This window comes from Notothenia coriiceps, unplaced genomic scaffold, assembly GCF_000735185.1.
Source record: "Notothenia coriiceps isolate Sejong01 unplaced genomic scaffold, NC01 NC01_scaffold00037246, whole genome shotgun sequence".
In the NCBI taxonomy this organism is placed as follows: Eukaryota; Metazoa; Chordata; class Actinopteri; order Perciformes; family Nototheniidae; genus Notothenia; species Notothenia coriiceps.
Genome location: NW_011369947.1, coordinates 26,367,961 through 26,379,439, shown reverse-complemented (window position 1 = coordinate 26,379,439; position 11,479 = coordinate 26,367,961). Strand labels below are relative to the sequence as shown.

At 38.4% G+C, this 11,479-nt stretch overlaps 1 protein-coding gene across 1 annotated transcript; it reads left to right on the top strand.

Annotated features, from left to right (window-relative positions):
• The first annotated feature begins 1,435 nt into the window (after window positions 1–1,435).
• Window positions 1,436–4,777, top strand: LOC104966200 (ectonucleotide pyrophosphatase/phosphodiesterase family member 3-like). The gene is made up of 4 exons (XM_010795380.1): window positions 1,436–1,511; window positions 1,616–1,748; window positions 2,349–2,505; window positions 4,517–4,777. Exons 1-4 carry the CDS (start codon window positions 1,475–1,477, stop codon window positions 4,688–4,690), a joined length of 501 nt encoding a protein of 166 aa, XP_010793682.1. The 5' UTR covers window positions 1,436–1,474; the 3' UTR covers window positions 4,691–4,777.
• Window positions 4,778–11,479: the final 6,702 nt, after the last annotated feature.

The window sequence follows — 11,479 nt, the reverse complement described above, 5'->3', positions numbered from 1 at the left end:
GTCCCTGTACTTTCCTTCTCCGTTCCTTTGAGCCCACGGGAAAACTGGCAGAAAACGAGCCATGATTTGAGTTGTAGTGTCGCTTTACGTTGTANTTGAACTAACTTGATGACAAATGATCTGTCGCCATGGCAGCGGTATTTGATTTGGTAACGATGCAGCCATCAAAACATCTAAGCTTATTATGGGGCGTCATCAAATACCGCTGCCATGGCGACAGATCATTTGTCATCAAGTTAGTTCAATAGTTTGCAGTTAAAATATTCTGCTGCTTTTCCAAGCTTTTTTACTTTCTTTTCTTCTCTCATCACACATTCAAGCCCCCAGTGTTCATGTATCATTTCAATCTAAATTCTTCACTTTCTTCTTACACATTACATTTCAGAATAGCAATTCAGCGTCAGCTTTTCAGCATAAAGCATTCCCACTAGCAATTTCTTCAGGAATTGCATTCTCTAGTTGGACCTGATGCCCGAATACTTATATTAGACACATCAGACTGTGTTTAGGTAAGATGATGCAGGAGAGTGCCTGATTTCTCAAAGGTGAGGTCGAGGTTTAACTGTGAACAATTGTAAACCATTATTTGAAAGATTTAAAAGCTGTAAACCCAAAAGTAAGTGAGAAGATTGTAGAAAAGTCTACATTTTTTGAGAATTGTACAAAGTCTTTAGAAATAAACTCACAAATGGATTTGAGCGGTTTTGGTGCCCGCTAAACCTTACCAAGTAAGACAAAACGAAAGAGAGATCTGCCTCCCTAACTGTGCTGCCAACCTCAAGTTTAGATTAGATTAGGTGTAACTGTCTTATCATTGCAAATAGTACAAGTTCTGAGGCAATGAACCAAATACTGGTTCACAATTTGAAATTCAGAGCAATAATATAGCAGTAGACAGCTATTTTACCACATAAAATATATTGATGAAAACATTAAACATTGTCTTGTAATCTTGTATTTGTATACTTTGTTTAGATATAGGCCTATGTGTGGCTAATAGCCACTGCATCGTCTCGGAAGAATAACACATACTGTAGATGCAACATATTTAACCTTTGTTGAAAAAAAAAAAAGTCCAAGTCCCAAAGATCAGTGCTAATATCCACACACAGTTGCAAAAAGATTATTAGCATCTTAATAGTGTTGGTGCTGAAGCAAAAAAGGAGTAATTGCACTCAAATGTAAAACTTTATGAGAATATGTTCACTTTTAATATCATTAGCACAATATATTTTATTAATCAGACCCTGGAATTTGGCATATAGTGGTAAGTTATGGGTTATGGGTTAAATCAATGCAAGTTATGGTCTAATTCAGCAGAAGAAACGATGCATTCTTGATGTTGCCCCTCTGTCTTTACAAGCTTACTACAATTATTCCTTTCACAATTTTATCACATCCTATAATGACAGTTTATTGCTGTGTTTTTGCAGATTTTAATGAAAAAGGGGATCAGAAGTATGATGCTCTACTAATGAGCAATGTGGTGCCAATGTACCCCGAGTTTAAAAGTAAGTTACTGGTTATATCACGACATTACAAATTACAGGCTTCCATACTGTACGCAACTCAGATTTTTTTTCCCTTTAATTTCCGCTTTACTTTCCTATTTTAGAGATCTGGGACTACTTTCACAACACCCTATTGAAGAAATATGCATATATTTATAACAGCATTAACGTGGTGACAGGACCCGCCTTCGATTACAACTACGACGGACAATACGACACTCCAGAGCAGATCCAACAGTATGTGAAGTTTCTTTTTTTTATGGAAGTTAGTAATATTGCAGTTTAATTTTTTCCGGAACAGACAGCCTTGATTTATGAACCACTGTGAATACTTACTTTTTTTTCCGTTTAAATTATAAGAAGGGCACATGAGGTCTTTGTTCTGATTTTTTTCAACTCATGTCCTGTGTTCAACTTAATTGGTAATGATTATCTTATGAATTACCTTAAGCACTGGGTTTGAACCGTTTTAACATTTTAAATTGTTTTGTTACCATTGTAACATATACACATATACAAAAAGAAGTGTCCTTTGGTGTTTCTCAGGGAACCTGTCATGGTCCACCCTTTTTTGCAATATGTATCCTAACTTAATGTAATATCATCACTTGATATAAATTAAATGTAAACCAACATTGCTTATGATGTATGCTTCATCACTAATACCATGAGCAACAGACTGCAGACACTTTAAAAAATGGTCAGAGGCTAAAAAGATTTATTTTTCTTCTGTTGGTCAGAGCCAATGACAGCCAATGAGATGACCCTACACAAATCGTCTATTTTAAAAAGTTGTACATTTCCAACGAATAAGACTGTGTTTTTATTTGACTACAGGTTTGTGTCCGGCACAAACATCTCCATCCCCACACATTACTTTGCAGTGTTGACCAGCTGCAAGTTCAATGAGCAACCTGTAAGCGAGTGTGCTGGCGAGCTGCAGAGTGTTTCCTTCCTGCTACCTCACTTATCCCACAACTCGGAAAGCTGCAAAGTAAGGAACAGCAATGTTTAAATAACCTTTTTAAGATTACACAATCCTCCTCTTCCATCCACCTCACATTACACCAGACAGATAAACTGAAACTCTTTGTACGGTTCAGTCCGAAACTGCCTCCCTTTGGCTGCCTTTCATGATCCTGAACAAAGCAACAGTGTCTTCTTTACCCATGTGTAACAGTCAATATGTTCCCTTATACTGACACTCAGGAAGTTCATTTACTGTGAGGTAATGAAAAGACCAAAATGAACCATTGTGTCTGTAGTCCAATCTTTGCCATTTATTACAAAAAAGTTTGTCTTTGAATCCAAGAGTGATTAAATAATTGTATGAAAAGGTCCTGATTACCTGCTAGTGCTACACTGATTTTGACATTAATTTCACCACAAAACGTAGGTTTCTAGAGGCTGTGTTTGTTTTGAGGTAGTGTTAGAGGTGAGACCAAAACCAAAGAATTAAGGAGGGTTCATCCCTTTGGATGCATAAATGTGCTTCATTTTATTTCTAAAACCTTTTTTCCACATGAAATTCTACGGTGGCCGACAGGTACAAACACGCTACAACGACCCGAAACACTCAAAAACAATGCAAATATAAAGACAGAAATGTACCAAAACACATGAACATTTTAAAACATCTTCTCCAACAGGACAACATATGCGCAGCATTTAGAAAACATTCACCAACATGACGAAACATGCTCAGGGTTTACTAAAAGTGCTGAAAATGAAGAGAATGCTGCAAAAAACTCAAAACATAACGTAAACAGGGACACTAAAAAGTGACACACACAGCTGGGACTGCAGTGCTTGTTGACCTTCAGCAGTTATAAATTGGCCAACTGTCACTGTCACTGGAAATGTACCTAAAATCTTGTGTTGGCTTATTTCAACAATGTCCTTGCATGATTCCTTATGAAATTATTGCAGATCTGCTGCAAGCTGGAAAGCTAACGTAGCTAACCTTGTCATTTAAAATATACTGAGAAAATACTTACAATTATGAAACAGACTAACTCTGAAACAAGGACAGTTGGCCAACTCTATAATCCCAAACAAACTCTCCAGTCCGAGCTATGTGCATCACTTTTTAGTGTCCCCGTCTCCGTTGTGTTTTGAGATTCTTGCAGCATTTTTTTATTTGCAGCGCTTTGCATTTGCAGCATTTTGTTGCAACACTAGTAAATCATGCGCATGTTTCAGTAAATTGGTGGATGTTTTCTTAATGCAACGCATGTGTTGTCCTATTGGTGAAAATACTTTCCTCATTTGTTTTTTTTTGGGCACATTTGTATTCATTTATTATCATCGTTTTTGAAACTGCAGCGTGTTTCTCCTAATGGAAATGGTTTGGGCAGTTATAATGCGTTTGCACCTGCCAATCACCGTAAAAAACACTTACACTTATACTCACATACGCATGAGTTTAACATTCATTTCAACCTGTGAAAAGACAAAAAAGACACAAGGCTAAACACTAATATTAAACTTATATGTTGAAAGTAAAAGCAAGACAAATACAATTAAATCATCATCAAAGGATATAAAAGGTAATTACAAAGAACACAAACATATATAAACAGTATGTGAATAAACATTACTTCTCATTCCAGACATCATTGCATTTGGGAGGCAATAAATTATAACTCAAGCCCCACTAATGTGACATAAGGATACACAAAGAAGCCTAGACCGTTCAGAGTATTTCCATCTCTGGTAGTCTTGCAATACAAGTCAACAAAATGCAAAGATCTTGATGATTTATTGAACAAACCGATTGGTGAAGATACATTTTGTTCATAGTGAGGCTTAGTTGACTAACTAGCCCTAGTAGATACAGTACAGTACTACAGTATGCCAACTCTAGCCTTAGACCGTTCACAGAACAGGAAGCAATGCAAAGGAAAAAAATGTAACTAACACAGAAGAAAGATATATTTTGGCGACACATGATCACAAACCTACAGTGAAACTTCAATTGTTCACTTTTCTTTTTGCACCGATAGAGTACAGAAGCCGAATCTCAATGGGTGGAAGACCTCATGTGGTTCCATCAGGCACGACTCAGAGACGTTGAGTGGATCACAGGATTGGACTTTTACCAAGAGAGCGATCGACCAATCCCAGAGCTGCTAAAGGTGAAGACCCGCCCCACAGCTGCTATTCACAGAAAACTATAAAATTGCTATTTTCCCACAGAGAAAACACCGGGATAAATATATTGTACTGTATCTGCTAAAGTAATGTAGTGAATAAATAGTCTTGAATTACGCTATCACTTTGTACTGAAGATTTGTGAGTGAAAATGCTTATTTAGTGGGAATACTGATACATCATTCCAACTATATGTTATTCAACGCACACAATTCTTTATTATTCCGCTGGGTTATTTTGCGCCTCTTCTTCTCCCACATTCCACATCGCAGAAACTCAGTTTAAAGATCAAAACGTTCAGCTCGGTCGGGAATCGATGGCTATTACTTTTCTTATTCATAACTTTCATAATTCTAGAGATACTACATCCCATAATTCATCAAATGTTTAACATTGAAGTCAATGGAGAAACCCTTCAGATGTTACACATCTTTCTGACATTATTCATGTTAAAAAACTTTTAAATCTGATTCATACTTTTAGAAATATTAAACATTGTTCAGACCTTGGTAAAGAGGCCTTCTTCAGATTTTAACATCAGTGTGTATTGAGCAGCTCGTTAAGGTGTGTGATCTCAAAGCTAGAGTGGATGACAGCTTGAAATTCGCCTTCATATATATATTTTTAAACCTGCCATAATTCCCAAACCCTACACTCCTGAGACATAAGTTGTCATGAAAAACGTAGGAAAGCATCTCGTAGTTTCAAAAATGAAACAAAATTAAGCAAAAATAATTAAACAAAATGCCTCTTGAGGGCATGAAGTGACAAAAACGATCAACATGTCTCCATTAAAGCCAATTGTAAATTCAAGCTGATCTTTACTCACAGCATTAGCTGCAGACCTTTAGTTAATCTGCCAAAAAGGCCACATTATTAACCCGAAAGTACACAAAAAGCACCCTTCAGATGCTCAACTTCCTTCAGATGCTTCACGCGTTGAAATTTCACCGATATCTGTCACGGTTCTTCACATTCACTTCAAAACGTTCACATGTAAGAGGTTTGTCTCTCATTCAGAACAATGAAAAGGGTCTCCTCTCACTGATTGCTACACATCACCATGGAAACCTTTGATCTATGGACACATCCGTTACTTGCAAATATCCAAACAGGCCTGGTCATGGAATTATCGCGATGAGTCAATTGAACTCCAACTGACATGCCGGAGCAGGCAGACTTCCAAGGCATAAATGGGTAATGGCCAGCCTTCAAAAAATGGTCTATGTGCCTTCGCGGGAGTTTCCTCAAAGCGTTGCCCATGGCAAACGCAATCTCTCCTCGCTTTGCCTTGAAAACACGATATTGGCGTATATCGACACCTATGGACATATGGTCAAAAAGTGGCTCAAACTTCAGCATAGTGTTGCAACAGTCGGCATGGCCGTCGAAGACCACGATCAATATTTGACAGTTTTTAAGATTCTTTTCAAATGTCCGTGTGGCCTTGGCACACCGAAATACGCTCACTATGAAACACGGCTTTGCTTCCAGAACCTATCAGTTCGCAACGAGCCGAAATGCCTAAACTTCACAGGTTTGGTAACGATGCAGCATCAACACATCTAAGCATATGTATGGGGTGTCATCAAATGCCGTTTGCCGATGGCGACAGATCATTCGCTATCAAGTTACTTCAAAAGTTTGCTGTTCAAATATTTGCCTGCTTTTCCAAGCCTTTTTACTTTATTTGCTCTCTCATCAACACATTCAAGCCCCAAGGTTCATGTATCATTTCAAATCTAATTCTTCACTTTCTTCTTAACATAAGTTTCAGCATAGCATTCAGCGTCAGGCTTTTCCAGCATAACAGCAGTTCCCCTACGCGCATTTGCCTCTCAGTTAATTGCGATTCTCTAGTTTATTTGTAATATTGAATCGTATTATGTTTCTCTTCATGATTTTTATCGTATGATTTATTTTAAAAAATCATGACAAGAGGAAAATAATTACGATTTTCAATTTACAAATAAACTAGAGAATGCAATTACTGCAAGAAATGGCTTAGTGGGAATGCTTTATGCTGAAGCTGACGCTGAACTCTATGCTGAAACTTAATGTGTAAGAAGAAGTGCAAGAATTTAGATTGAAATGATACCATGACACTGGGGGCTTGAATGTGTGATGCGCAAGAAAAATAAAGTTAAAAGGGCTTGGAAAAGCAGCAGAATATTGTTGAACAGAGCAAACTTTGCAAGTAACTTGATGATATGCGATATGATCTGTCCGCCATGGCAACGGGCATTCTGATGGGACACCCCATAATATGCTAGATTGTGCTTGATGGCCTGCCATCGTTACCAAACCTGGTGAAGTTTTAGGCCATTTCGGAGCATTTGAACTGAAGTTTGAGAAACCGTGTTTCGATAGTGAGCATTGTGTTGCCAGGCAACGGGCATTTGAAGAAATCTTAAAACTGTCAAATAGATGTCTTCTTACGGCTTGGACTGTTAGCAACATCATTTGTGAAGTTTGAGCACTTTTGACCATTGTAGGTGTTATAGCAACTATCGTGTTTTAAGGCGAGGGAGCGTTGCCATGGCAGCAGCTTGTTGAGGATGAAAAACTCCCAAGGCACATACGGACATGGGGTTGAAGGAAAATAGACACATTAACCATTATCCTGACAGTCTGCTCGCTCTGAGCATGCTCGCGTTGGAGGTTATGGACCAATCATCGTGACTTCCATGACGACAGAGGTGTTTGGACCGATGTGTCCAGAGATCAAAAGTGTTTCCATGGTGATGTGTAGCAATCAGTGAGAGGAGACCCTCTCAGGAGTTAGTTAGCTGACATGAGAGACAAACCTCGGCTTAATGCACTAATGTCAGCGTCTGAAGTGGATGGTGCAGGAAAAAGATATCCGTGAACGAGATCATCGGCGCATTGGAAAATTTCAAAACGCCTACTTGTGATGGGTGGCGTCCTGACAGTGGAAAGTTGAGACATCTGAGATGATGGCTATCTTGGTTGCAGAGTGTTATTGATACTTGGTCTGGGAGAGAGAGGGCTAAAGTCTAAATGTGGCCTTTTGTATGCAGAAGTCTTTCTTAAGCTATAAACTTGGTTCTGCATTGCTAGATACATGCTTGTGCCAAGTAAAGATTCAGTCCTTGGTAGTACCATCTTGATTATACAATTGGCCTTCAAGTGAGGAGAAGAAGGAATGTTCGACCGGTGTTTTTGATCACCGTTCATGGCATGAGAGGTCTATTTTTGTATTAACATAGTTTTGTCTTTAATTTGTTCATTTGTTTGAATGGCTATACAGAGAGTACGTACTTCCTACCGTTTTCTATGTCACATTATTTGTCCTCTATGGTAGGTGTTAGCCATGGTTCGGAGAAATTTTGCGAGCAGTCTTTACCTCAGAATCCAAATAACAACTATATATGATTAGGCAGAACTTTCTTTGTCAAGCGCAGTATATCCAGATCCACTCTAAGCTTGATGAGAATCAACACACACACTTCATGAGACTGTCCTTTCTTGAATCGAATAAAATACACTCACTGAATGCTATATAAACTTGTTAGGCGAAAGGGTTCTCCATGGAAGATTACCCAAAGGCTTTGATAAGGTAGTCAAACTGAACAATGTTTTGTATATTGCCTATGTTCTAAAAGTATGAATCCAGATTTTAAAAGTTTTTTAACATGAATAATGTCAGAAAGATTGTGTGTAGTGACATGACTAGATAAAGAGGCGTTACGTCCCGGTTATGAGGTACGGAACAATTGGTAACACATTTGAGCACGTGCCAGTATATAATGGACTCGATCGTTATCTCGATATAAGATCTACATGAATGTAGTAATGAATAAGACAAAAAGCATGTTTATCCGATATCGAATTCGATGGCACTTACGCAGACCCGATGTTATCCATTTCATTAGTAGCTTTCTTTGTTCCATCTGGTATATCGCTTTATACTCTGTCAACTGAGTTTCTGCGATGATGGAGTCACTGTGCAGAGAAAAGAGGCGGGAATATAATCCACAGCAGGAGAGTGAGCATATATAAAAGATAATTGTATAACTGACTAAAGTGATTGGAAATGTGCGTGATTGGAATAAATCATAGTCAATCTGTAATAGAGGCCCAAAATAGACATGGTACTACAGCTAATTCCCTACCATAAAATCAGAGCAATTCGAGGCCCCACATTAAATCTTCATAGTAACAATAAAGTGGCAACTGATTATGTGTATCATATGATCTTATTCAGCTATCTGCACATTACTCTAGCATCGAATGGAAATACTCTAGTAAAGTCCTTTATCTAAATTTAGTTTATATTATAACTTGTGTATCCCGGTGCTCTTTTCTCTAGTGGAATAATATGCAGCTTCTTTTATAGTTTACTATCGCTGAATTAGCAGCTGTGGGTAATGGTCTCTCTCTCTACTATGTAGGTCCAGCTCCATGGCACATAGGATTCAGAAGTGCGCGTACTTCTTGAGTAAAAAGATCCATGTATGCGCTTGAATGTCCTACATCCACACCATGCTCGTGAAGTCTGTACTAGACACTTTGTTTGAACTCAAATCTCTGAGGTCTGCTATTCCAAAGTTCGATTCGAGCTCTTTCTCTGTTAACTATCTATCTCCTCGCTCAGCCACAGGAGTGAACAAACATGTCTTTGAAGTTCAACTGTAAGGGTTATGTTGTACATATGTGCTCTGTCAAGCAGGAAGTAGGGGTCGTCTTCTGTGTGGAGGTTGTACATGTTTTGTCCTTTGCGAGTGGAGCAGACTTCTATCCTGTTCTGGTGAACATTTTAGGCCTTTGCAGACCAGGTCTAAAGGCTAGGTTGGCATACTGTAGTGACTGTACTGTAATCTTTATTAGGGCTAGTAAGGTCCAACACTCACAAGCCTCAACTATCGAAACAAGCAACTGCTATCCAATTCAACACCAATCAGCGTATTTGTTCAACACTAACATTATCCAGAATCTTTGAACTATTTGTTGAACGGACTCCTGTTTTTGCAAGTACATACCATGCAGAGAATGGAAATACTACGTGAACTAGTTGCTGCAGGTCATAGTGCTATTGCTTTGCTGTAGTGCCCTGTTACTTGTCTCTATGGCAATCTATTAGGCTAGGCCTCGGCATTGCTCCTAGGTTAGTAATTATTGCCTCCCAATGGCAATATTGTAATGGATATCGAGCGAAGCATAAAGTGTTTATGATTAACATATTACACTAGGTCTTTAATAATGTATTATATAATAGTTTTGGTCGTCTCTTTGAGCAACCTGATGAGATATACCATTAGTCTATCCTTGATGTGATTTAATTGTATTTGTCTTGCTTTATTCCTCACAACATATTAAGATTAATATGAATATTAGTGATTCCATAGCCTGTGTTCATTTTTTTTGTCATTTTCCACTTAATTATATTATAGTGGTTGAAATTGAATGTATATCTAAATACAAATGCAGTCATGTGAGTATAAGTGTAAGTAACTTGATTTGCTGTCGTGACCTGTCTGCACTGCTGTGCAATACGGCGATTCATAATAACAACGTGCGCCAAACTTCCATTATCCATTGAATGGAGAGATCATACACGACTGCCAGTCTTCAAGACAAACCAAGACACTGTAACTATAAATGGTATGATTTACCAGAGACATGGCATGCGCTGCCACGCAACAAATCATAAACAGACAATTGAACTATGACGCGCCACACCTGAAGGCACTGTTATGGGCAATTCGTTCAAGTTTCCAAGTGGCAGAACGACAACACAAAGGAACGTAATAACCAGTCTGTCAACAGAGTATATCAAGAGGAGGGATTTGTGTGTAATGTATTTTTCCACCACAATAGGATACAATACATCATGCGTCTGACATATATAGGAAACAACCTTCCACCACAACAATTTCTGTAACCCTGCGCAGGGGCCATAGTGTTTACCTATGAGCTCATAGCATCTGTTGCATGATCATGCTTGGCCAAAGCAATGCAAGCGCTGACATACTAAAAGAATGGCTGCCAAGAAAATAATCTTACTAAATATCACAAGACAGGCAGACAAGGAAGGACAACTCATAAAACGAATGAAAATGTCCTGATTCGCCGGAACTGGAGAAGTAGTGGCTTTTCGGGGCGTCCATCACAGTTGGCTGCTAACCTGCTACTCTCAAAGGAAGCTAAGTGCTGCTCTTTCTATATGATTTGTTATAAGTATTTTGGCTTGCAGATATGATTTTGCTAATTGCACATAGAATCCAGGTGTTTGTTTTATGTATCCAAACCACTATAGCTTGGGGAAAAGATTTTATTTGATTTATATGTTTTTGATTTGTGATCAATGTCTGGTCTGTTAATAACCAGGCTGCTTTTTGAAACAAATTACACTAATGTTGGAAAAGACTAAAGGAATAATCCTATGAATATATTTACCAGTATAACGCATTAAATGAAACTTAACATGTCAGTCCATAAAAACGTCTTTGTTGGTGCTCAAATCCTTCGAGGGGCAGGAAAGGTGGCAGTAAGCAAGGTGAATTTATTTTGGTTGTGTTGATGTAGTGTGGAGAAAAAGCTGGGCCACCAAGTGACATTTTTTTTTTTTTTTAGCGATCAGGTATTTAGACCTTAGTCTGGGGGCGATCTGACTTCACTGCTATAGCGCAGGCAATGAAACGTCGAGTTTGGTGGGAGGTAAACTGTTTAACTTGGTTTCCCTACTTTACAGGTCATTAGGGTGACTGTATGTACGATTCGTTTGTCAACCACACAACCTTTTTTCCACTTTTTCGACCCTGATTAGTCGCTCGTTAGCTAGATGTCGAGAG

What these genes read in the sequence shown, in the direction of transcription:
- LOC104966200 (XM_010795380.1), top strand. Translation starts at nt 1,475, where the DNA reads ATGAGCAATGTGGTGCCAATGTACCCCGAGTTTAAAA. An exon ending in AATGTACCCCGAGTTTAAAA is followed by an intron (nt 1,512 to 1,615) that starts GTAAGTTACTGG and finishes TTCCTATTTTAG; the next exon opens with AGATCTGGGACTACTTTCAC. An exon ending in ACAACTCGGAAAGCTGCAAA is followed by an intron (nt 2,506 to 4,516) that starts GTAAGGAACAGC and finishes TTGCACCGATAG; the next exon opens with AGTACAGAAGCCGAATCTCA.